Here is a 24,014-nt window from a genome sequence, read left to right as displayed (position 1 = left end):
CTTTCCAACCTGTCCTGCACATTTAAATCTTTCTGTCAACCTTCCCTCACGCGCCCAGTGACCACCAGTCCTCCTCACCACCACCTCCCAACACCCTCTTTTGACCATCTTCCTGAAAACCTCTTCCTTCTTCAGGCATCCAAAGGTTGGAGACACTCTTGTTTCTGGACTCTCGTTCAATCCCAGAGCTAACCAAACTGGACGCGTATGTATCTCGTTGATCGTTTGTCCCAGTCCATCTTGCTTCATCACCTCCCACTGACAATTATCTTCCCTGCCTCTTGAATTGTGGCAAGTAGCCTCAATCAACTCAGCGCAAGTTGCACATGGATCAAGATGAAAATTCAAAAGTTTAGCTCCTTGCCCACCCAAGCTTGCTTACTTCCTGTCCTCCCTGTCCCTTCTTCCTCCCTCAACTAAGCACTGATCGCAATCGTCCACTTGGCCCTTGAGGAATCCCAGGCAGCCCGCTCTTCTAGGAACCACCTCGCTGACTCCACAACTATTTAGCAGACCACACGAACCGACCTAGGTAGTACGACCTACTTTGTCAAATCTGCCTGTTGACCTCGACGAGCAGCCCACAATGAGGGTTCCAACCAGCAAGAACATGCAGCTCGTCTGCCTGTGTCTTGCCCTCATGGTCTCCACCGCATCCTGTCTTGATCCCTCTCTTGGCACCTTCACCTTGGACACCATTCCCAACCGTAACTTCAAGGGCCGCAATGGCACTGCTGCCTACATGAAGGCTTTGGCCAAGTATGCCCATCTGGCAGACAGCAACAGTGCCAACAAGGCTACCGACCCTTCTGAATCCTGTTTGTATTTCCCACCCCCTTCAGTATGCAATACAATGTGACTGACAAGTTTCAGTCGGCGGGATTGTGGGCTTCAACGAGGAGAACGATCGCGAGTGGCTGTGCCCCGTCCAGATTGGCACTCCTGGTCAGACAGTCAACTTGGACCTTGATACTGGTTCTGCGGACCTGTGAGTTTTACCTACACCAACTTGTACAAGTATAACAAGTGTATCTGGTTGATTCTAAGTATACTATATATAGCTGGGTCTTTACCCCGGAGTCATCCCGCTTTCCTGGTGACCTTGGAAACCGGAGCCTCTTCAACATCAACCATTCGTCTACTGCTCGTCGCCAAGAAGGTGCTGCTTGGACCATAACTTATGGTATGTGCCCTGGCCCATTGTGCTCTCCCAAGCGCTCTTTCTGATGGCTCTCAGGTGACGGCTCTTTTGCTGGAGGCAGTGTCATCACCGATCTTGTCCAGCTTGGTGACCTCAAGGTCAAGAACGCCACCGTTGAGATTGCAACACACTTTAGTGACGAGCTCATTGATGATGACCAATACCTTTCGGGCCTTGTTGGCCTGGCCCTGAACCTGTCAACCACCATCACTTCCCCTGGCCACTCTGGAAAGGGTGGTGTCCCTGGTATAATCAAGAGGCTCAAAACACAGGGTATCGATTCCATTGGCTGCGACCTGCAATTTCACAACAAGGGTGTCTTCACCTTTGGCAAGGCCAACACTTCGGCCTATATTGGTGAGATGCACTATCAGCCAGTGGTGAAGAGCAGGGGCTACTGGGAGGTCCGAATGTCCACCATTCGGTTCGGTGGCAGGAACAAGACTAGGGTACACGCATGGCCAACCATTGTCGACACGGGCACCTCCCTCATGCTGATGGGATCCGACAAAATTGTGGATGACTACTGGAAGCTCGTCCCCGGTGCAAAGTTCTCCTTTGCCGAGTACGGATATGTGCACCCCTGTAATGCGACACTGCCGGACTTCCACTTCGGCTTCACTGAGGCCTGGGCCGAGTTCACGGTGCCGGGGCGATACCTAAATTATGCATCGACCGTGGGGAGGTCAGAGGGCCCCGGATGGTGCTACGGTGGCCTTCAGTCCTCCAGCATGGACCTTACCATCATGGGTGACCTTTTCCTCAAGGCCCTGTATGTCGACTTCAACATTGCCAAGGAGGCCGTGGGATTCGCCCAAAAGAACCTCCTTTCCTAATCCCCAATCACATCGTGCATGCCTTCTCAAAGAGCGCATCCAGCACTGAACGCTGATCTCAAGGACGAAATTCCGTGCCAGCTTCGCGGTGGAAGGATGCAGTACCCTTTTTGTTTTTGGGGTGTGCCTGTGGCCGTTTTAGAAAAGCTTGAGGACTCTAGAAGGACTTGAACCGCAAGGGTTTCGAGGAGCAATTTTGTGGGGGATTGAGTTTATCCTATCCAGGCCATCGCTTTTGTAATTTTTGGTGCTTTCACACGCGGCGACTCGCAATTTCGGAGGAAGAGGGAATGGTCCAAGGAGGTAATGCTGAGGTGGTGGTGATCCATGGATTGAAAAGGTCTTGGACCGTTTGGTGGCACTGCAAAATAAACGAACATTCTGTTGCTCAAGTGTCCTTCCTTGCGATCGACATGGCTTCGTGGTCGTTGTCCTCCCAGTGCTCAGGCATCCCCCCTCACCCGTCCTGGCCTAGCCCTCCACCGGCGCCCCCGTTGGACCCGGAAGCGCTGGAGTGGTGGTGTTTCCGCATTCCTCAGACCGCCTCTCCCATAGCAAGCCTCACATGCCAGGCCAGATCACGCTCGAGGTATTCAAGAACATGCACATTAGAAGCCTGCCCCCAAGTCGAGAACACGATCGGTAATGTACATTTTGTCCCTCCTGGCCAGCTGTCTCCGCTGCCAGTCTCCCGCCCTTCTTTCCGTCTGCCGTGTCGAGCTGCGCATAACAGCACGAGACGACACCTCTCGCCTCCCTAGGTCCTTTCACATCATCGTGGTCATCAGACATATCATCTAACTATTTCCATCTCATTCCTCTTCCGCCCGTTCCATTTCCCACCTCCCTCCTCCGCCCGGGGTACCGACTTATTCCCCCACTTTCAATCGGTTGTCGAAAATGCTGTGAGAAATCCTGATTCAAGGAAGACATAGAATGGTGGGACCCGCCGCCCTTGGTTTTTCGTTTTCGCTCTCGCCGTCTGTTGCACGGCGGGATGGGATTGCTTCAGGGGCGGGATTCCGGAATAAAAAAAAAAAATACAAAAAGGCTACGCAATGACGTTGGGCGCGGTGTTCCCTAACGTTGGAGAAGAAAACGAATGGTGGCTCGTGGTTGATGGGCCCCCTGCGCACAATGAAGCGAGCTGGTGGCCTGCGGAATATGGGGCCCATCGTCTATAATACCGGAAATACATGGATAGGCGCGGCTCGAAGTGACGGTTTGTGGTGATTCCTCAGGGAGATGGGCCGGTCGAGCGATTGGGGGGTTCCTGTGGCAGTACGGGGCCAGTCTTCTCGGGTGGGGACTCTCTCGCGGTGGTTTGCTCATGGGATGTCTTGTTGTGGTGGTCGTCCCGCAGGGTACAAGGCCAGGCCGGTCCAGTGTCTCCTCGGCCAGCCCCCCATGTCTCTTCAAGGCGCATCAGGTCGGAGAGGGGCGTGTAGCTTAATATTTCTGCTCGCCGTCGCCATCTGGACCGGGCACAATTATAAAGTCAGCACTTCCGTTCTCGGAGCCGATGGTTCGAACACTCCTGATTGATCTCGCGTCGGAACTTGGGTTCTTATTGATATTGTGATGGAGCTGGCTCGCATTAATAAGAGTGGCTGTGGGACTGAGCTGGGCGTTCTGGTAGTGCTGGCTGCGGAGCTGCTGCGCCTGGTGCAGAACATGGCTGCCAGTGCCATTCGCACTCGTCGTCATGCGCGGCACCAGGTGTGGGTGACGGAATCGGGGGTACTCTGGGCCAAAGGATGTGGTATAAGGGTCTTCAAGAATCTCGTATTCACCTTCACTAGCCGTGGGCGTCGGCGGCAGGGCCCCCGGAACCGCCTGCTGGCTCGCCCTGGCCGTACCTGGTCGGGAACCCCCGTGTTTCTGGTCTTGCGCCTGCGGCTGCTGCTGCTGCTGCTGTGTGACGGGCTGGAGGTGAGGGAGTGTGGCTTGAGGGGCGGGGTTGACGGCGTTGCGCTTGAGGCGGGCCTCCATGTCTTTGATGCGCTGCTCGAGGGCCTCGAGCTCAGAGGCTCGGCTCTGGACGACCTGCTTTCTGTGGTACGCGAAGACGGGCCATGTCAGCGGTTGCGCCCTTTGGTGCCCCGGTTGAGGGCAGCAGTCTCGGATTTTGCTTGGGCAGGGAGAGACAGGTGGCACGACGTGCAGAGGCCGTCATGGCGCTGGCAAGGGGGTTACACACCGCTCATCGATCTTGGCATCGAGGTCAGCAACGCTGTTGTCGAGGCGGAAGATGTCGGCCAGTTCGGCGGAGAACGAACGGGCGATTGTGCTGGGGGTCCATTGTTAGCTCTTGAAACTTGGAACAAAGAAGGGAGCCAAGAAATCGGGGGGCCTTGGTAGTAGCTGGGCCTTGGAGGGGGCAAGACGTACGACTGCGGTCGGCGGCCATTGGGCTTCCAGTCCCGGTCGAGAGATTCGTCTGAGAAGCCAGTATCGGCCATGGTGGAGGAGGTGTTGTTGGAGGACATGTTGTCGTTGTTGGCGGGCTGCGAAGGGTTGGTGGTGGGCGATGAGGAGGCCATTCCGACTGGTGGGTTGCGACTGATCCTGGAGGGATAAAAGATGGGGCGAAGGGCCTGTCTGGCTGGTGTCTGTGGTATAGAGTGCTTGGACTGAGGAGGACTTGTCGCAATGGGATGTGGGCAAGGCAGAGAGAGGGTCGCAGGAGGGCGGGCGAGGATCGGGGACGGTTGGATTTAGATGTAAGACGGCCGTCCTGTAAAAGGGGAACCTTGGAAGCGCTACGGCGCGGCAGCAATCAACCAGTGGTCGGGGGCCCGGTGCCACTCTAATGCAGCTGCCAGAGAGAAAGAGGGTCCGCACCCCTCCCTTGTCCCTGTCCCTGGAGCGGCCCTGCAGCAGGCTACTATTGGGCGGGAGGAATGATTCTAGCACTTGATCATCTTCTGGTCCGCCTGCTAATAACCATCGACCTCGGGATTGGAACCTAGCAAACCCAGGCACTTGGGCACGGGCTGGCTCTTTGGGCACCCGCCACTAGGAGCAGGCCGCCTGCAGCATTGCCATACCACAAGTATCAGGGGTCCAGCTCGAGTCAAGTCATTTTTAATCTGTATTCCACTGTGGTACGTACGGTAGTATCACAGGTATATTTATCCTCGAGGCTAGCCCAGGCACATGGCAGCAGCCATCGACCTGCGACCCCACCACGAGGCCCGTCTTGGCCCGCGAGAGCTTCAGCCGGATGACCAACTAGCAGACCAACTAGCAGACCAACTGACTTTGCTCCAGATGATCGACCCAAATCCAATCGATTCGGCAGCTGGCACTTTGGAGGCCACCAGTCCCAGCCCGCCAGCCCGCACATGCGGCCTGAAACAAAAAGCCTCCCACGGCGCAGTAGCTTGACGCTGGAATGAGCCAAATCAAACTCCAGATTGGGCATGGGCATGGACGTTTAATCGGGCTGAGTTCATGCGCCCAACCGCCGCAGACCTGGCAAGCAGCCCCAAGCAGCCCCGACCACGGCCACGGCCAAGCCTAAAGTGCCATCGAGTATCATCGAGTCTCATCCGCCCGAGTCGAGTTCGAGCCAAATCAAGTCCACAAGGGCTGCATGAGCTGATGGGCTGTTGAGCTGAAGTAGTCGGGCTGGTTTGGTCCTCACACGGCTGACACGGTGCTGCACAGCAGCGGGTGAACGAATGCATTGGCCGGCTCCTTACCTAGGTATTGATAAAGGGCAGCGCATTACATCGCCTCAGCCTCGAGTCCTTGGTGATCTTGGTTGTCCATGACGTCCCACCGCCACCACTCCAGCCCTCCCCCCTGTTTCAACCAACTTTTTTTTTTATCCCTCTCGGCTACCCCATGTCGGCAACCTCCATAATTGGGTCTCGTCTGCGTTTCCCCAGACAGACCAAGGCGACGACAGCCCTGACAGATCGGCCTTGATTTCGTGGGTTTGCCGTACCAACCAATGCTGCCATGGGGAGGCAGGCCATTCATCTCACTTATTACTACTATCAGAGCCGAGCTCATGTGTACAGTGTGCATCGGGTCTCGACAGATATTACCCACCCAGAAGCTCTACAAATATCATCCCGGACTGGGACACCTTATTAAGTGTACCGTTCAAATCCGACCCTCTCGTCTGTTTTGTAGATCCAGGTGTCCACCGCCCGGTGGATCCGCCTCGCCTACACTCCGGAGAGAGCTGACCATGTACCACAATATTTCTGGAATATTTTGGTTCGCCGTCTTCTCGATGCAACCTCGCCTTGCAACCAACGACTCTCTCTTTCTCTCCCTCTCTGACCTCCTCTCTGTCAACCACTCGCAAGTAGACCCGCTTACCTGTGCCACTCCTTGCCACTCCTTGCCACTTGGCGGCCATATGAGGTCTCACATAAGGCATAGACGGGCAAGCGTTCAGCTGATCAGCTTCGCATTACCCAAGCCTTGCCTCTTGTAAATGATAGAGGGGTTGATGTCCTGCAGTGTGGGATTGAGAGGAAGAAGCCCCACGATACCCGCAGCCCGTCATTTGGCACAGACCCGCTCTTAATTCCACGTTCATTTCTTTGCGCATTTCACTGCATTGCGTGCACGACCCCTTTTGCGGCCCCCCGTTGATCAAGATCAGCACATGCCACTGTGAGTGGCCTGCCTCACCTTCGGGCTCTCCTAGGCGGGCCCACACCCGGATATCAGTCTGCCTGCGGGCAGCAAGTACGGTACACAGTACTACATAGTAGGGCTAGAGAAACCTCGATCGGCATCGCGGCACCTCACTGGCGACGTCGTGTGGCGTTCTGGAGTCTGCTGTCTGTCTGCTAGGCGGCCAGTATATTTTCCCCAACCTCCTACGGGGTACGGGCTTTCCTCCTATGGAATAACGGTCATAGAGGTCCATTCACAAAGGGTGATTACATACATACGTGTCCAAGTGATAGGGACATTTTCAACCACATATGGACTTCGCTATGGCGTGTTGTCATTTATGAAAGGTGTGGCAGTGTTGTGGTAATAATCTGTGTGATGGTGGTGTATTGTCTGGCATCAAGTACGGCATACTCCGTACAGCGGATGCTTGCTGTCTGGGTGTGTGGGCGGCTGACGAGCTACAGTAGGAAGCGCCGTCCTGAGTTAGCCGAGGTCGGCGCCGACCTTATCTTATCGATGGTCCTAGTCCAGCTCCTGCGTCCTTCACTCTGACAGCGAGCGCCAGGAAGGCGCCGGCAAGTCGAAGTCGCGCTTGTCACGTGCCAGCGAAAAAACAGATCGCGAACTGCCTCTACTCTCTACTCTACGGACAAGAACAGCGTCAATATCCACACCGCATCCGATGACATCATCTCAATAGCCATCAAGACTGTTTCCCATCGCCGTGTCGCAGTCTTCGTACGTCTTCGTCCCATCCACAGGCGTGCTGGTCTGCTGGCAAGCGACCAGATTGCCCTGCATTTGCCTGCGTCGGCTAACCACGCGCAAGGTTTCGCGCGCGCAGATCGTGGCGCCCATCCATCTATTGCAGCGGCGACACTCTCCCCTCGGTGGCTGGCGAGGAGGACCGACGTGGGGGATGATTAACGCGACAGCCTACACTCCCCTCGAGTCGCTATTAGTTATCACCTGGATTAGAAAGACAGGCGCCGAGGCGTTCGAAGCTGCTGCATTTCCCAAGCTCTCGCGCGAACTCAACGACAACGACTCCATCAAGGAGGACCCCACTTACGATGCCTCACGATTAAACCCCGAGTCACTCCAGGAGCTCTTCTTGCACTTACTGCAGGATGAGCTGACATACGAGGCAAATCAAAACCAACTACAAGATGCAACTGCCGCCGATGCCTCGCTGTCGCCTAATAGCAAGAAGCGCAAACGCCCAGGGCCGACCCCCCAGCTGACGACTCTTAAGGAAGCTCGACAGCATGCCGACAGGTTAGCAGATGCTGAGAATAAACTCTGGGCCAAGTACAAGCAGAGAAGTGCGCAAGAGCTATGGGAGGACCAGGAGGAGGAACGCAGGCTCGAGGCCGAGATCCAAGAATTAGAGGCGCAGCAGCAGCAGCAGCAACAGCAGCAGCAGCAGCAAAAGCAGCAACAACAGCAGCAGCAACGGGCACAAGCAGTCGAAGCAGAAAAACTGCACAAGAGTGCCAGTGCCACCCCGAGTGCGCCTCAAATCCCGGCAGGCTTACCAAGTCGTCCACCAAGTGTTGCGCCGGCCGGCGATGCGCAAAAGGCTGCCCGTCAAACCAATGGAACCACTGGTCCGCCCGCGCAACCACCAACTCCGGTCCCCAGTGCCGTGCCGATCCAAGCTGGACATCAACCACCACCACCGCGACAGAACTCCCCAGCGCAGGCGGTTGCTGCGCCGACGCCCCCTCCTTCCCTCGTCCAACCTCCAGCACCGTCGCACCCAGGAGCGTTGCCTCCAGCAGGACCTCAATCGTCTTCCAGGCCACCTAGCGCTACATCGCCGGTCTTACAGCCACCACAGGGGCTTCCCACATTCTCACCCCAACCTGGGCAGCCCTCACCTGTCGCGCCACCATCTTCAGACGTTCTGCATAGGCCAGACAGCTCTCAGAAGCCCAGGCATCCGTCTCAACCGCCTACGACTCAGGTACCTGTGCCTGGATCGCTCAAATGGGAGCCCCTTTACCAGCCATATTCTCTGCCTCAACATCAGAGGCCACCTCCAAACAATCCACAATTCTCTCAACCGCCCGGCCAGCAACGCCTGCAGCCATGGACACCACAACAGTTACAATATCCTCAACAATCAACAATACAAGCAGTCCAACAAGGCTACGGACAACAGACAGGGCAGCAGCAAGGACAATCGGGATCCAGGCCACTCCTTGTCGCACCACCAGCACCAGGTCACCCGCCTCCTCAGCTGCCAGCGGCGCCTATCAGATCACAATCGGGATCCCCAGCGCCTGGGCAGCAGCAGCGGCCCCCCCAGGGGCATTCCCCACTGCCCGGTCACACGCAACTTCCGCCGTCGCCATATCAGCACACTCAACAGGTCTTCCAGCCACCGGCATCTCATCCGCATGCTAATCGCATAGCGCCCGGTGCATCTGCAACTCCGCCACCTCGTTCGCCTGCCAATGTGCAACCGCAACAATGGCAGAGGCCACCAGCCACGACTCAACCACATCCTCCTGCCGCTACGCAAGGGCAAATCCCAGTGGTGCCTCCACCTGCGCCCCCAACACAGGTGCCACCGTTCAGCTCGCCGCGTCCCCAACCTGCTCGGAACACCGTGCCCCAGCACATCATTCCTCCGCCAGTTGGTACTCCAGGCCCCTCGCATCGACGACCTCATCCCGTGCTACCGCACACTCCGACCACAGTGCCTTTTGCTTTCCGCCACGCGGCTGGGAGCGGCACTAGATGGACTACAGCCCAGCCAACACCATCAACCCCAGGACCTGGCATCGGAGACTTTCCAAGCCCTGCGTTTGAGCCTATAAGCCCAATCTTGCACACAGACAGCCTCTCGGCGTCTGCGACCCAGACGTCGCCTACGAAAGCCAAGGCTGATGACGACGTGCCACCTGGTAAAAAGCCGTCGAGCAATTCCCACAGTGCACAGCGTGGGCTCGAGGCTCGCGAAACTTCTCGCCAAAGACGAACACCTTCTGTCGTACCGACGCGAGAGGTGGCTGATGAGACGGACGTGGAATCTGCGACCAAGGTTAAGCGCGAGGAAGCAACGCCCAAGCCGCTAGAAGAGGCTGGTGATACCACCGCAGATGAGAGTGTATCAGGCCGACGCCAGATGAATTCACCTAGAGCCTCAAGACATCCTAGCAAGCGCAAGCGGCAGGAGTCTTTGGCATCTGACCATCGTGCAGCGTCAGAGAATCGACCACGCGCCCCTCCGGCCCCTCCAGGTATTCCAACCCACGTCCTATGGACTCGCGGCTTCCCCCGAGTTAGTGTCTCTACTTTGGATCAAATCTCCGGCCACAAGCATGCGAATATGTTTTCTCATCCCATCCGAGAACGAGACGCACCAGGTTACAAGACAATTGTACTCAGCCCGACCGATCTCAAATCGATCAGGGCGGCGATCACGGCTGGAAACAAAGCCGCAGCTGCCGCAGCAGCAGCCCTCCCAGAAGGCGAGCAAGGTGCTCATAGTGTGTGGCTGCCCATCAGTGAGGAGCTCGTGCCGCCTCGCGGCATCATCAACAGTTCACAACTCGAACGTGAGCTGGTGCATATGTTCTCCAACGCCATCATGTATAACCTGGATCCGCACCGTGGGCCAGGCACTGCCTTCATGAAAGGGAGTGGGCGCGGCGGCAAGGGGGCTAACGACCACAGCCAGGGCGGTCATAGTGCTGGAGGGGCCGACCCGGGCTTTCTCGGATACGCTGTTGACGAGAACAGTGTTGTTAATGACACCCAGGCCATGTTCGCCGAGGTCGACAAGCTGCTCATGGAGCTGCGATCCACCGAGGCGCAGTCCTCACTGGCGCCGCTGCCGCCCGGGGCCATACCAGCAAGCGATAGGTTGGCTCGCTGGGCTGCAGACACGGCGGTGTCGTCCGCCGATACACCTGCTTCGGTCACTGGAGGTGGTGCAGACGAGCTAGGCGATGATGGCGAAGAGCATCACACAGATCGCGATGTCGAGAGCGCCAGCGGGACCGTCAAGCGACGACGGGTCGGCCGTGGTTGAGACCTGCCCTCGCGGGATTTCTTGGTGCAGAATCTTGAGTCGCGTTCTATCTTGTGTCACGAAGTCGATTTGCTCGAACGTGGCCAGCCTCGGCCCCCCGAGCCCCCCACCAGCGGCCATTTCGACCGCGTTCTTGGACACACTGTTCATCATCCGGGAGGCCGCCTCATGGCTGCACTTGGATGATGTTGGTCATAATAGTCCATTAGATTTTAATGTCTTGCGTCGTGTTGCGCAATTGATACGATAAGCGGGGGTATGGCCTTGACAGCAAATTGCTTGTCGGAGTTTGTAGAGTTAGACTACATGTATGTTACAATGAGAGATGCAACCCCTGTTTGCGTTGCAGTGTATGCGCAAAGAATTGAGCCCCAAGGGACGCCGGTTGCGGCTGGGAGTCACCACAAAGAAGTGTTCCGAGTGTGCTTCATCCCTGCAGGGAGTGACATACCCCGACTGTTCTGGAATGCACTTATAATGGCCCTCAGATGGGTGTAAATAGGGTTGGCAGTAAAATTGGATTTAATCCCCGGATCTGCATCAACCGGCCGAAGTCCTTGTGGTTCCTGATCTCATTACACCCATGGAATCGGCATCGCAATGCCCGTATCAATCATGTCTACCTACCATATGTACCAAGGTACCTAAGTACTTGGCCATCACCAACCGGACCCAAGATCTAAGTACTAGTAAATCAATTAAGTTCACCTTCGAAGGGAGGAAAGCAATGGTGTGCGGCTCGATGCCATACATGCCAAAGCTTCTGTAAACCACCTTCGGAAATGAAAACATCACCAGATGTCTTGAACTTCGGCTGGACAAGCTGCTGCACGACAAGTACATGTTCATCTACAATATGTTTTGATTTAATTTATTTTTCTAAGCTCTGGATACAGCTTACAATAGCGACCACTTCATTCTGTTCATCTAGGTGTCAGACTCGTATTATACTATATTAGTACCCTATCAGACCAATCTTCTATAGCACAGCCTCCTAGCCTCCAATACCACAGGGCCACAACATAAAGTGATCATACAACATATCTGATATTGACGCAGTGTGACCGCCTGGCAGCCCCTGGTCTGGTCACATGCACGTTGATGCTAAGGAGCGGAGAACAGAGGCATTTCGGGCCGTCAGCGCAGACGCAGTCGACCGCCACCCGAACTTTTGATAACTATTTGCCCGCTGCAGTATCAAAATGCAGGTACTCGTATCCACCTGCATGTTCTGGCCAAGTTCTTCTCGCCTCAAATCCCCGTTGAAAGCCCCTTCAAGTTCGCCGACGTGGTCCAGAACATGTAAGCCAACCGCGCTTGCGGGCAGTTGCCAGTCCAAAAACGCGCGATGCCATGGATGCCTTCTCAAGATAGCCACATCGCAGAGGGAGGAATAAGCTGACTATTGCCCCGGGCTGAGTTCCTGCATTACATCGGTCCAGCTGGCTCGCTACCAGAGTCGGGGAGCAGCGCCGAGCGGTCCAACAGGCGGATTCTTTAATCCAGCGCGTGTGACCCTCCGATGTAGTCTCCATCGCCATTCGTGCGCCACGGCTGCATGCTCAAGTGCTTACAAGGTGTGGATATGCCCCGCGCGGCAAATCTTGGATCGAAGTACCTATATAGCCGCCGTCATGTTTGTGATACCTTTATCGCATGTTCAAGTTTCTGCTGTAATCGTTCCGCCGGTGTTGTCCACTGTTGAATCCACTCTCCCATTAAGCTCGCGTTTGGATTTATCGTAGACGACGACAACATGTTGGTCCTCTACGCGGCTTTGCCCCTGGGCGCTCTTGCAGTGGCGATAAGTAAGGTTTTCATTACCAGTGAAGGACCTTCAAAGTCTTCCAATATTATGTATGATTGGAAAGCTAAACAAATTTGCATTCATAGGAGCAGGGCAGGGCCAGGGCAGCTCGAAGGCTGCTTTACTGCCGTTCGAAACTAAACAGCTCAGCGATAGCACAGTCGCCGACCTGGCCGATCAAAATCCGGATGACGCGAGTATTTTCGACTTCGGAGATGCCAACTCTGCTGGCCCAAGCGTTGTACCAGAAACTGGCTGTAAGGCATTCCCAGGCGAAAGCTACTGGCCATCAGAGAAACAGTGGTCGCTGCTTGCGAACCTGACAGGCGAGTCTCTCATCAAGGCAGTGCCGTCTGCTGCGGTTTGTTATGCCGACTGGCCACAATATGATGTTGAAGAATGCGCCTCTGTCACAGGGAAATTTGGGACGCCGAGATTCCAGTATGCACAAGTTTTCTTGACTTTTACACACACAACCAACACTTTCTGATCTATAAAATAGGGCATATGAACCAACTGGACTTGACTGGCCCCTGTTTGAGGGCCTATCATGCCTGCCTCCCAACATGACAAGACCGGGAGCAACTTGCACGCTTGGGGGACTGCCTTCGTATGTCATGAACGCCACCGACGTGGAGAAGATACAACTCGCGGTCAACTTCGCCAGAAATCTCAACCTGCGTCTCGTTGTCAAGAACAAGGGCCACGACTTCAACGCCAAGTCTACTGGTGCTGGAGCACTTACAGTTTGGACCACCTACCTCCAGGACATCGTCTTCCTCGGCGAAGATTACAGGTATGGCACCGGGTATACGGGCCCAGCCTTCAAACTTGGCTCCGGGGTAGAGGCGATCCAAGTATATGAAGCTGCTGACGCATTGAACTTACATGTTGTGGGAGGAATTGCGCGCGTGAGATTCTCCTCGCCTTTAGTACCTGGACTTTTTTGGATGCATTGACTGATTGTACGATATAGACCGTTGGCCTGGCTGGAGGGTATTCTGCCGCAGCTGGCCACTCCCCGTTAATGGGTAAGTACGGCCTGGCTGCTGATCAGATATTGTCCCTGGAGGTTGTATTGCCGAACGGGCGATTTGTTCATGTCGACTCTGAGAACAACCCCGATCTCTACTTTGCCCTCCGGGGAGGCGGTGGCAGCACATACGGCGTTGTCACCTCAATCGTCGTCGCTGCGTATCCCAAACAGCCTGTCACGACACTCACATACACATTCGGTACCAGTCAAGGGATCGGCATCGAAACATTTTGGAGTGGAATTGATGCTTTCTGGGCAACGTTCCCGACCAACGCAGACGCCGGGATCTACAGCTACTGGTACATAATGTGCCCAAGCAAGGAGACATGCTCATTCCTGATGCTGCCACAATGGGGAAACAACATGTCGGCCGCTGATCTTCGCCCCTTCAACGAGCCGCTATTCAAAAACCTCGACAGCCTCGGGATTCAGCCCGAGAACGTAAGCTACGTCGAGTACCCGGGGCTCCTCGACGCCTTTACGAACACATTCCCCGCCGCGAGCGAGGGTGCAGGCATCTGGAGCTTCCACACAGCCTCCCGGCTGTTCCCCCGGTCCAACTGGGACGACGCGGACGCACTGTCCCGGCAGTCGAGCGGCGTCCGCGCCGCGATAGAGGCCACCGGGCTGATGGTGGGTTACAACTTCAAGCCGGCGGACAACCCGCGGGTCAACCAGACCAACGCAGTGACCCACGCGTGGCGCGACACTCTATTCTTCGCGATGTGTTCTGCAAACTACAACCTCACCGCAACGCCGGAGGACATCGCGGAGGCGAACAAGGACCTGGTCGAGCTGCTGCAGCCGTGGAGGGAGGCGAGTCCCGGGGCTGGGACGTACATGAACGAGGCGGACATCAACGAGCCCGACTGGCAACAGGCGTTTTATGGGGATAACTATGGATATCTGTATGAGCTGAAGCAGAAGTATGATCCTTGGGGGTTGTTCTACGCGCCCACGGCGGTGGGGAGTGAGGACTGGCATGTTACTGGTCAGATTGAGTACTATCCGACAGCGAATGGGAAGTTGTGTCTGTCGGCCTGATCTGGGAATATTTGGTGAGGACAACGAGTGTAGCACGCAGTTTTCCTCAAACAACGTACATATGCAGATGTTTGAAGGTCAACTATTTGCAGCATTGGAGCTCTAAAACGCTGGGTGAGCATGCAGGTCCGCCCCTTGTTTTACACACTTCTACGAGGCAGATTTCTGTGCCCGGAAATGTTTTGTCTCGAAACGTGTAAATGACAATCATTCTACACAAGGATGAAGATGGTTATTCTGGAAGCTACCATTGTGGCGGTGAGGTCTGGTCTAGTGCGGGAAGGGAAACATTTTGTGTCTGCACAGCCATCCGGACTGGCTTTCATCCGGAGTGAAGTGTCAGGATCATTCCGGCCGGGACAGGTGGACTTAGAACACCAGGGGAGCGGGAGAGTCACGTCAAACGTTTCAAAACAACCAATAGTTACATTGAAGGGTATATCATCGTATCATGACTCGGGACTGGCCGAGGCGCACGAGCAAGCACGAGCGGGCATCTGCAATATGCAGGAGAGCCGCGGTGTGCTGGTGTCAGGACTTCCGCTTTGCGCTCCTGTCTCTCGACCGACCGCGCAGGCCAAACGTGCCCTCGCTCAGCCTGTCGAAGCTGTCAATCTTGGGCAGCCGCCTGGCGGCGCCCTCGAGGTCAAAGTAGTAGTCATCCTTGCGGTCGCCCGGGAAGGACGCAAACGATGCCATCGAAGACGGCCGTGAGTATGTCAGGTGGGGCACAGTCAAGCTGCCCTGGAAGAAGTGATCCCACTCCTCGGAGGGGGGCCTGCGTGACGACGATGGTGCGCCGCCCCATGCCGAACGGGACCTCGAGCGCGACGAGGACCTGCTCGTGGTCGAGGACCGCGCCGCCCGGGAGAGCATCCTTGATACCCTCGATACCCAGCTCCCATGTCTTGAGGGTGTGCTGTCGTCTAGTTCGGCGCCGGGTACTTTGACCTGGCGGTTGTTGTCTTGCCCTTGCCTGAAGATCGGGATCCTGATCCCACCTTCATTCTCTGGTGGACTCCAACCGCGTGGAAGTGTTAATCTTCCCAGGGGTGGGCTCGATCGTATTTCTGGTGGGAGGCTCAGCCTTGGTGGTGGCGAGTCTGGAGTGCTTGACCGCGATGTATTCGCAGTTCGCTGCTGCTCGTATGGCTCCTCCTCGTCGTAGTCATCGCTTCCCCTGGTTCCAATCCATACCCCGACGCCCACCGCCTTCAAGCCCTTGCGCCTCCTATTCGTAGAAACTCTCCAACCCCTCCCGTGGCGCCCTTTGAAACAAGCATAGATGAAGAATGAGATTGCGAGTAGAGATAACAAGGTTGAAAGAACTATGGCGGCAATGCTGGTTGAACTTTGTCCCTTGCTATCTATAGTGTTGGCGTTGGAGGGCAGCACGGTAGCAGTGCTTGAGGCGTTTGAAAGAGTAGTCATGTTGGACGGCGCAGCTGGTGAGCCCACTCTGCTCGTCTCGGAGATGGTAGGTGACGGCGTGCCTACGAATGGCGGTGGTGTAGGCGATGGGATCATCGTGAACCGACCAAAGGTCGCCGTCGCCGATATCGAGCCTGCTGGCCCCGCCGATGCTGAGGCCGAAACTGATGCTCGTGCAGGAAGGCCGGCCAAGGTCAGGCCTGGAGTCAAAGGATGAGTCTCGAGTATAGAGAGATCAGACTCTTGAAAGCGAATCTGAAGGGCTGGCCCAACAGTGAAGAGAGGGGGTCCTGCCTCTTTTGTCGCCCCCCAGACACCGCCCCGGAAGTCCGTTGTGTCCGTTGTGCAAGTGAAGCCACTGTGTAGGAGGCTCAGTCAGACAAGGCATCCATGAATCCCGGGGAGGCGGTGTTGAAGCAGAGCGTACAGCAAAAGGTTCCGTGCTCACCTGGGGACGCAGTAAGCGGCGGTCTCGTCTGGTTCGACAACAGGGAAACCCTCAGCCGTCCTTGTTTCTGTGACCTGACACCCTGGCCCGACCTCGAACCCACTTGGACATATTGCAGGCGAGTAATACTGAAAGCCCTTGTCTGCGATATTCGACGCCCAGAATGGAGGATCACAGAATGCTGGTCCCCCGGTTGGGAAAGGAGGGAACTGGGACGGATCTTTGGAGGATGTCAAGAGCCACGAGGTGGAGCATGACGGCGTGAAGATGGTGGTCAGGGGAGCAAGAGGAGCCGTGATGGTGGCAGCCATATTGAGAGGCTGTAAGCCATAAGTGAGCTCTCACAGGTCCTCGCGAGCACCACCACTAACACGCGGCTGATCACACCAGACGGAGGATCTACAACGGCTGATTACTCGGTTGAGAGCCACCGAGATCGACGGGAGCGGGAGACAGGACCAGGAGACAGGACCAGGACGAGGGCCACCGGGCCATCTTATTCACTGGCCAGACGACAACGACAAGCCCAGGGGCCCGCCATTGGCATCGTGGGTAGATTTAAGCTTGTTCAGGAGCCGAAGATCTCTCTCGATCCCCGACCCCTCCTCCCAACGATGGCGTAGCACCGACAAGCTGTCAGCGTGGTGTTAGAGTACGAACCCCGGCAGCGATCAAACCCTATAGTAGAGACGTTGGTTCCTCGCACTGAGTCGTTCCCTGACGGGATGAATCCAGCCATTCTGGCTGGTGAGCAGGCCCGGGCCCAGATAACGAGCGCGAACAAATGGGCCAAACATGGGATGGGTGGCTTTTGCCCAGCGGTGATACCTCGTTGTGGGCGCCCCAAACACCAGATAAAACGTCCAGCCCGCGGGTCCCCTGATGTTCCGCGATCCTCCTCGCGCGACGACCCCGCATGGCTCCCTCACGATGGCTGCACCATTGGCCGCCAGAGACCCACGGCCGATGGAAAGCTGGCTGTAAGCGAATTTCATCTGAAGTCTCCTGGAACAGACAGAATCGGGATGACGCTGCCTGGAGATAAGATGTCACCCATCTCGACCACTGGACGAGGGAAGCTTGGAGAGACATTGGCTCTTGTTCGGGCGAGTCTTGTCCCGTCCTCCCGACGCTCAGACTCCTTTTTGACAGAAGTGCAGCTGTTGGTTACACTGCCCTAGCCGTGTTTCTGACATGGAGTCCAACTCCCACCCACACCACCACCAGACCTGGAAACCTCATGGCCAAACCTTTCGAGACTGAAACAATCTTTGTGCTTGCGGGTATGTTCTGTCAAAACCCTTCGGTGTGACGACCGATTCATTGGGTTCCAATCACACTGCCCACCCGTCGCCAATACTGTCACAACCCACCAACCTGGTAAGCATATTGGTCGAGTACCATCATCAAGGTGTCACCTAGATCTTGTCAAGCTAAGGAGTGGTGGGTGTCATCATAAATGATTTACGAGTTTCTCGCTGGACGCAACCATGAGCCCGTGTCGTCGGCACTACTCCCTCTGCCTAGGTGACACTAGATCTATCAAGTGCCGTCGAGTAAAAACCATGATGATGTTGCCCACCATCAGAGTTTACGCGAGACCGAAATCGGGTTCTTGTCGAGAATCCTGTTTGGGTCATTCGGCACATGACAAGCCCCCACGGTGACGTTTCTGCGCCGCCGGGCAAAATTCTGTTGGGCTGAGAACCCGCCGAGGCTGAGGCTCTCCCGGGCCGTCGGCGAGAATAGCGCGGCCAGCCCGCATGTGCAGCTCTCCTTGTTGGGCGCCAGTACGGCGGGATTGGTCACGAATCATGGACTCCAAAGCGAACATCCTGGTGCCGTTTCCTGAGTACCGTGGTCGTTGTGCCCGGCGCATGTGGTCCGGGGGTAGTAGGCTGTTCCCACGAAGAAGACCACAAGCGAACTATTGTCCCCGGCGCTAAATCCCAGCTTCCAAGGTTTCTGTCTCGATTGAGGATAATCTTTTTCGCAGTGGAAGTCTTTGTGGCAAGAGGCTACTGCGAAGCTTTCGCCTCCAAAGTTTCCGCTTCGCGCCCCAACCTAGGTGCTTTGGCATACTTGCCACTTTCAATCTCATAGTGCCAACCAGTCGGAAGCCGCCCATCCCAAGATCGACCTCGTCGCTTGCTAAGCTGAGTGGTCAAAGCATTGAATCTTGCCCAAGTGGAGACCCTACAGTCAACGACTTCCTGTTACGGTTCCAAACCTAGGTATGCAAGTGAGGATGGCTCGGGACCTCGGGATGGTGTCTTCGTTAGAACGTGATGCGGCAGAACATGGCCCAAGTCCTGCAGGTCCTTTGGCACCTTTCAGCTCGGATTGAGAGCACTTGTTCTCGGAAGCCGAATTTGTCCATTTCTTTGAAGTTCAACGTACGCTATGGCCGTCCTCTCTTCCATGCACGATTTGGAGTATTATCTGGGGACAAGCACGGCGACTGTCGCCTTGTGTAGTGACGGCGGATACTTAGCAACGTGATATGCTAGCCTAGTTTGAAATACCTGGAAGACGAGGTCTCACGAGCTAAAGGTTAGGTATCTAAGCCGGGAACGACTGAAAGAGACAGCCTATGAATCCTAGGAGGCCGCCAATTTTGCTAGTGGAGTAAACCAAAACGTCATTTCTGGATTGTGGGATTATTGCATCTAGATGAGTGGCAACAACATGAAGTCATCCCGTAGTATCCGTTTGATGTTATGATAATGAAACTTGGAAGTTACCAGCGGGTGTGTAAGGGGCATGCATTGCAAGACCATATATGAACATTAGGTCACATACTGAACTTGAGAACGATTCTAGCAGAGTAGATTCTATTGGAACTATCGTCACATAATAGTACACTATCATATTATCAATAGAGAAGACATGGTACGAAATCCTTGCCACCAAGAGATTGTGTGCTGGGAATTTCACCCAGCTGTGAGAATACTGTAGGAACTTCTTCTCAATCCATCATTAAGCCGAAACTTACGTCTAAGGTATCAGAAACGAACTCGTCAACCTGGTATCACTGAGTTATCCCCGGGTATCGCAAATACAGACATGATATCGAAACAGAGAAACATAGGAAAAGTGAGGAATTCGACTGGGTAAATGTAACCTAGGGCATGACAGCCTCGAGGTGAGAAGAGTGAGCGTTTACTTTTGACCGTTAGTCTTAGCGATCTCCTTGTTCTTCTCGACCTCCGCGGCTTGGTTGTTCAGACGGCCGAATTGCCACTCGGGAAGAGTGATGCCGGTCTGCTCGTTGATGGTCTGCATCAGAGGCGGCAGCATCTGGTAGACATCTAAACTCAAGGTCAGTATTCTTCTTTTCCTAGTTCAACTTGGCATAACCCACAAGGAGCTCTATGTGTACTTACTGCGCATGGTATCAACGCTGCTCGACGAGCCAGCCTCGCCACCGGCCTGGGACCCAGTGTTCCAGACGCTGATCTTGGGCTGCATGCCGCGGACGGCGTTGGCGTTGGCGTGGGCCAGCTCCACGTATGTTCCCTTCTCGATCATCATGTACTGCAGGAGACCGGCCGGGCCTCCGAAGGCCTGAGCCATCTGGCCATAGGCCGACGCCATGGCCGCCAGACCCTCTGCCTCCTTCATCTGCACCTGCAGCTTGGCCTCGGCCTCCTTGAGCTTGGCATAGTTCGCAGCGTCGGCTCCGGTGCGCGTCTTGTACGCATCGGCGTCGGTGGTCTGGTTCGTCTTGGTCAGCTGCGCCGAGGCGTCGACCTGGACCTCGTAGGCGCGAGCATCCGCGGCCTGCTGCTTGGCCTCACGCTCGATGGAGGCCTTGACGACGTCGATGGCACGAAGACGCTCCATCTCGGCCGCGGCCCTCTTGATCTCAACCTCGCGCTTGAGCTCCGCGTCGCGGGACTCGGTGGCGCGCTGTGCCGTGATCTTGGCAATGTCCAGGTCGCGCTTGAGCGTCGTCTTGCGCGTGTCGAGGCTGACCTCTGCCTGCGCACGCTCTCCATCCCGCTCCGTCTTCTGCACGGCCGTCTCGGCGCTGATCTTGGCCAGCTCCCGCTCCTGCCGACCCTTGCGGTCCGCCTCGCCGACGGAACCCTTCTGCTGGGCCTCGGCGACGTCGATACGCGCCTGGTTGATGGCGCCCTCGTGCGCCTTGCGGGAGAGCGACTCGAAGTAGTTCGAGTTGGGCGCATCGCGCAGCTCCTTGACGTTGGCGTTGTAGATCTTGAGGCCGAACTGGTCCAGCTCGCTCTGGATGTTGCGGAAGATGCGGCGCTTGAACTCCTCGCGCTCCGTGAAGATCTCCTCCATCGTCATGGACGACACCAGGACTCGGACCTCGCCCTCAATAATGCCCTTGACGATGTTCTCCAGGAAGGCCGTCGTGTTCTTGCCCTTTGCGTTTGTGTCTGTGAGCAGCATGGCGTACTTCATGAGGCTGTCGCCCCGGTCCTCCTGGCTGTGGGCACGGTTGTTCTCAACCCTAGTTTTGGCATTTGCACCGCGGGAGTTGACATCTGGACCGACAGTGAAAACGACCGGGAGAAGGAACTGCAGCTTCTCCTTGGTCATGGCCTGCAAGTTCATTGCATAATCGTGAGGTTGCACACTAGGCAGACCTGTTAGCACATTCGACTTTGTGGTGGCTTCGGCGTGAAGTGTTTTGCTTACCTGAACCTCGTGCATCTCTGAAATGGGTAGATCCATGCTGACTTCGAGATCTTGACCGACTCGATACCCATGCCGGTCAAGGCAAGGTACTCGTCGGGTGCAGCGACCCTGTACGCGGGAAGTGGTGCCATTGTTGCGATGTGGGTGGTGTGTTACTGCTGGAGTGTGATATGAAGATCTCTTGATAGGAGCGAAACGGATTCCGTTGAGTTTTGTGCACTCTCGTAAAACAAACTCTGAAGATATGAGTCCCGTAGCAGTGTTGGGTATATATATGTGTGTGTGTGTGTTCTAGAAAAGCTCTAGAAGCATGTAACAGGTATTAGTCGGACTGGTCGTGGTTAAGTCCAAACGGTCTGTGGCTTGGTGATGCTAGTTGATATAGTGTATTGGTCGACTTGTCAGGGCAACTCGAGTGCTTTGATAATATTTATTGGTATAATATCTTATGAGCCAATATTGTTCATGATGCCTCAACCTGTGTGGGATGCGAAGCCGTATTATATATAATGGCTAGATTCTCCCAAGCCTTTCTCGGATGACTGCAGGGACAACACTCGCATCTTTGTTGTTCTGCCTCACGGCCTTGCTCCTCCAGCCATTCGGCCCTTGGCACGGCGCTCTCCCAAGGTTGCTTGCCTGTTCTACATACGACCCGCTTTGGGCCGACCCGGAACCGACGACTATTAGGCAGTGTAAGACGGCTTCGCCCCGCGCAGGTGACTTCCTGCGCCCGGTCTCTTTGTGTGTGGCTGTGATTATGGAGTAATCACTGGAAGAATGGAGAAGCACCATCTAGTGAGAAGCGGTCGAATGTTGGTTCGGTGCCCGGATGTAGTAGCGAGGCCCTGCCCCAGGGTGGCCAAGTGTCAGATGCCAATCCCCAGATCTTGGCATCGAAAGCCACGTACCAGAACGGGGAGTCTATCGAACGATCTCTCGCCTTTTGGGAGGTTGGAACTTTTCCAAACAAAGGGAACCGGACTGTCGGCTCCTTTGCTGAGCCAACCAGAAATCGGCAATGAAGTCATGCTGAAGGAATGCAGGCAATATTCCGCTCAAATGCCGCAGTCCATTGTAAGGATTCTCGCGTCGCGAAAGAACGGGGCAGTGCACATTCGTGAATCTGGCTGCCTTGCGGTTTGCATCACGGTCCGCCCAAGACATGTGTGCAGGCATTAAATCCTACCCGGCCGGGATAAGTCTGGCAAAAATGCTATTCGATGTGCCCTGCTACATGATTTCTTGAACACGCGAGTTGGGCATCAATACTCTCTGCCAGAACGTGTGGAATTGTTTCCGTCGGATTGGCCTATTGCCACTTGAAGCGCACAGCCACCCGACTCATCCCGCCTATGTCTTTCGGACTCACGCCAGGTCGAAATGGCGGCTTCTAGCGCCACTGCCAGGCACACTCCAGGGTTCCACGTGCCTTGGCTGCTTTGACATTTCCTTGGCTTGGGCTTACACTGGGGACGTCACGTTGATGCCGTCGTTCAAATATCGCAACTCACTCAGCCCAACGCTACCTACCAGAGCGACAGCCAGGGCATACCCCAGTGACCAGACTCGCAGCCTGCTTCGTTCTCACAAATTAGTTTGATCCGTACGATTCATTGACGTTGTCGGAATGAGACCTACCAGATTTTGTCACACACACTCAGGCATCGATCTTCCGAGTCCGCAATAGCTCATATTTCTGCCTGAGAACAACTCAAGGTTAGAGACAGACCCCAAATATCACAGACGAATATGCCTCCCAAGACACGTGAGGACCACTCCGAGGGTCAAGGAGAACCATCATATGCCCCTCCGCCTTCTTATACCGAGGCCACAGTACCGGCCGGACCACAATCTCGGCCACCGACGTACAATGAAAAGCCCGCAGCAGATCCAATAGACGAGCTCGTCAGTCGCCTCCCTTCCCTGGTCCGGGAGAGGCAGCAGTCGCAGGCAAGCCAGCGATTCACCGAGGATGATGCTCTCATGCAACACATGCTGCCTTTCGTCAGGGACTTCTTCCTCGACTTCTCCATGGACAACAACGTGAAGAGGCACCGGAACTCACACAAGTCACTCTCAATGGAGCTGATGCTGGTCCCACAAGACGCGGCACGGAGTGACGAGGGGTGGCAACTCGCCGGACTGAACGAGAGAAAGGAACAGACTGCGTTTTTCCGGCTGAGCGAGATCGCCGCACCGGGTCAGCTCAGATGGGTGTCCAAGAACGGCGAGTCTTTGCAGATCCGCGACGACGCGGCAGATACGGATTTACTATGGTGGCGTGACGAAGAGCACGCTCTCCGACTGGCCTCGGCTCTCCGGAGCGTTGTAACACCTGAGCGGTCCGAGAAGAGCGAGACGACGCGTCATGTGGAGATTGACGAGCAAGAACCACCCGAGCAGTCTGACAGCAAACGCAAGTCTCCGATGCGGTCTCTGTTCGGGCTTTCTAAGAAATCTCAACCACCAGCCGAACGTTCCGTTCCCAAGGTACAGAACAAGAATTTTGCGACAGTTTCCTTGGGGAGTGTACAGGTACATGGGGAAGCCGAGGAAGTTACCTTTCGAAGAGAAAATGATTTTGGACTGTGGGAGAGCTCCTCGGGCTGGGCGATTGTCATCAAAGCAACGGTGCTATACTGAAACCCCCTCTATTTGACTACAGAGGGTTCTACAAGATAGTTAAAATTCGAGCCAATTTTGGTACCAAATGCCTCAGTCTTGATGATCTTTACGAATAAATTTGTACAATGTGGATGTGAAATTGTGCTTCTGAATTACTTCAATGTTGGGAATTGCCAATCATCGAGAACGAACCTTATGTCTGTGCGTGGTAGTATCTGTGTAC

At 55.4% G+C, this 24,014-nt stretch overlaps 7 protein-coding genes across 7 annotated transcripts; 4 read left to right on the top strand and 3 right to left on the bottom strand.

The window, feature by feature from the left end:
- Positions 1-411: 411 nt before the first annotated feature.
- On the top strand, positions 412-2,108 carry KVR01_006108 (uncharacterized protein). Its single transcript, XM_044788037.1, has 4 exons — positions 412-818; positions 874-988; positions 1,062-1,183; positions 1,238-2,108. Exons 1-4 carry the CDS (start codon positions 587-589, stop codon positions 2,035-2,037), a joined length of 1,269 nt encoding a protein of 422 aa, XP_044644911.1. The 5' UTR covers positions 412-586; the 3' UTR covers positions 2,038-2,108.
- A 52-nt stretch (positions 2,109-2,160) lies between these two features.
- On the bottom strand, positions 2,161-4,891 carry KVR01_005819 (uncharacterized protein). The gene is made up of 3 exons (XM_044790790.1): positions 4,429-4,891; positions 4,238-4,327; positions 2,161-4,090 (listed from the first exon to the last, which is right to left on the bottom strand). Exons 1-3 carry the CDS (start codon positions 4,578-4,580, stop codon positions 3,487-3,489), a joined length of 846 nt encoding a protein of 281 aa, XP_044644622.1. The 5' UTR covers positions 4,581-4,891; the 3' UTR covers positions 2,161-3,486.
- Positions 4,892-7,265: 2,374 nt separating this feature from the next.
- On the top strand, positions 7,266-11,267 carry KVR01_006218 (uncharacterized protein). Its single transcript, XM_044789319.1, has 2 exons — positions 7,266-7,422; positions 7,529-11,267. The coding sequence occupies exon 2, from the start codon at positions 7,604-7,606 to the stop codon at positions 10,727-10,729; it is 3,126 nt and encodes a 1,041-aa protein (XP_044645021.1). The 5' UTR covers positions 7,266-7,422; positions 7,529-7,603; the 3' UTR covers positions 10,730-11,267.
- Positions 11,268-12,290: 1,023 nt separating this feature from the next.
- Positions 12,291-14,761, top strand: KVR01_006323 (uncharacterized protein). Its single transcript, XM_044794932.1, has 4 exons — positions 12,291-12,537; positions 12,623-12,977; positions 13,039-13,447; positions 13,513-14,761. Exons 1-4 carry the CDS (start codon positions 12,486-12,488, stop codon positions 14,614-14,616), a joined length of 1,920 nt encoding a protein of 639 aa, XP_044645126.1. The 5' UTR covers positions 12,291-12,485; the 3' UTR covers positions 14,617-14,761.
- A 319-nt stretch (positions 14,762-15,080) lies between these two features.
- On the bottom strand, positions 15,081-17,536 carry KVR01_005886 (uncharacterized protein). The gene is made up of 2 exons (XM_044784729.1): positions 16,496-17,536; positions 15,081-16,405 (listed from the first exon to the last, which is right to left on the bottom strand). The coding sequence occupies exons 1-2, from the start codon at positions 16,804-16,806 to the stop codon at positions 15,148-15,150; spliced, it is 1,569 nt and encodes a 522-aa protein (XP_044644689.1). The 5' UTR covers positions 16,807-17,536; the 3' UTR covers positions 15,081-15,147.
- A 1,776-nt stretch (positions 17,537-19,312) lies between these two features.
- On the bottom strand, positions 19,313-22,191 carry KVR01_006253 (uncharacterized protein). Its single transcript, XM_044794010.1, has 3 exons — positions 21,164-22,191; positions 19,882-21,101; positions 19,313-19,806 (listed from the first exon to the last, which is right to left on the bottom strand). Exons 1-3 carry the CDS (start codon positions 21,292-21,294, stop codon positions 19,658-19,660), a joined length of 1,500 nt encoding a protein of 499 aa, XP_044645056.1. The 5' UTR covers positions 21,295-22,191; the 3' UTR covers positions 19,313-19,657.
- A 126-nt stretch (positions 22,192-22,317) lies between these two features.
- Positions 22,318-23,974, top strand: KVR01_006133 (uncharacterized protein). Its single transcript, XM_044785189.1, has one exon. The coding sequence runs from the start codon at positions 22,916-22,918 to the stop codon at positions 23,807-23,809; it is 894 nt and encodes a 297-aa protein (XP_044644936.1). The 5' UTR covers positions 22,318-22,915; the 3' UTR covers positions 23,810-23,974.
- Positions 23,975-24,014: the final 40 nt, after the last annotated feature.

Source organism: Diaporthe batatas (genome assembly GCF_019321695.1).
Source record: "Diaporthe batatas strain CRI 302-4 chromosome Unknown Contig00006, whole genome shotgun sequence".
Taxonomy (NCBI): Eukaryota; Fungi; Ascomycota; class Sordariomycetes; order Diaporthales; family Diaporthaceae; genus Diaporthe; species Diaporthe batatas.
Note: the sequence above shows the minus strand (reverse complement) of the source record. Positions and strands in the feature narration are given on the sequence as shown.

What these genes read in the sequence shown, in the direction of transcription:
- KVR01_006133 (XM_044785189.1), top strand. Translation starts at nt 22,916, where the DNA reads ATGCCTCCCAAGACACGTGAGGACCACTCCGAGGGTCAAGGAGAACCA.
- KVR01_006253 (XM_044794010.1), bottom strand. Translation starts at nt 21,294, where the DNA reads ATGGCACCACTTCCCGCGTACAGGGTCGCTGCACCCGACGAGTACCTT. An exon ending in CAGAGATGCACGAGGTTCAG is followed by an intron (nt 21,102 to 21,163) that starts GTAAGCAAAACA and finishes AGGTCTGCCTAG; the next exon opens with TGTGCAACCTCACGATTATG. An exon ending in CAGCGTTGATACCATGCGCA is followed by an intron (nt 19,807 to 19,881) that starts GTAAGTACACAT and finishes CCTTGAGTTTAG; the next exon opens with ATGTCTACCAGATGCTGCCG.
- KVR01_005886 (XM_044784729.1), bottom strand. Translation starts at nt 16,806, where the DNA reads ATGGCTGCCACCATCACGGCTCCTCTTGCTCCCCTGACCACCATCTTC. An exon ending in GCCGCTTACTGCGTCCCCAG is followed by an intron (nt 16,406 to 16,495) that starts GTGAGCACGGAA and finishes CCTCCTACACAG; the next exon opens with TGGCTTCACTTGCACAACGG.
- KVR01_005819 (XM_044790790.1), bottom strand. Translation starts at nt 4,580, where the DNA reads ATGGCCTCCTCATCGCCCACCACCAACCCTTCGCAGCCCGCCAACAAC. An exon ending in AATGGCCGCCGACCGCAGTC is followed by an intron (nt 4,328 to 4,428) that starts GTACGTCTTGCC and finishes ATGGACCCCCAG; the next exon opens with CACAATCGCCCGTTCGTTCT. An exon ending in GATGCCAAGATCGATGAGCG is followed by an intron (nt 4,091 to 4,237) that starts GTGTGTAACCCC and finishes CGCGTACCACAG; the next exon opens with AAAGCAGGTCGTCCAGAGCC.
- KVR01_006108 (XM_044788037.1), top strand. Translation starts at nt 587, where the DNA reads ATGAGGGTTCCAACCAGCAAGAACATGCAGCTCGTCTGCCTGTGTCTT. An exon ending in TACCGACCCTTCTGAATCCT is followed by an intron (nt 819 to 873) that starts GTTTGTATTTCC and finishes GACAAGTTTCAG; the next exon opens with TCGGCGGGATTGTGGGCTTC. An exon ending in GATACTGGTTCTGCGGACCT is followed by an intron (nt 989 to 1,061) that starts GTGAGTTTTACC and finishes TACTATATATAG; the next exon opens with CTGGGTCTTTACCCCGGAGT.
- KVR01_006218 (XM_044789319.1), top strand. Translation starts at nt 7,604, where the DNA reads ATGATTAACGCGACAGCCTACACTCCCCTCGAGTCGCTATTAGTTATC.
- KVR01_006323 (XM_044794932.1), top strand. Translation starts at nt 12,486, where the DNA reads ATGTTGGTCCTCTACGCGGCTTTGCCCCTGGGCGCTCTTGCAGTGGCG. An exon ending in CGCTCTTGCAGTGGCGATAA is followed by an intron (nt 12,538 to 12,622) that starts GTAAGGTTTTCA and finishes TTGCATTCATAG; the next exon opens with GAGCAGGGCAGGGCCAGGGC. An exon ending in TTTGGGACGCCGAGATTCCA is followed by an intron (nt 12,978 to 13,038) that starts GTATGCACAAGT and finishes TCTATAAAATAG; the next exon opens with GGCATATGAACCAACTGGAC.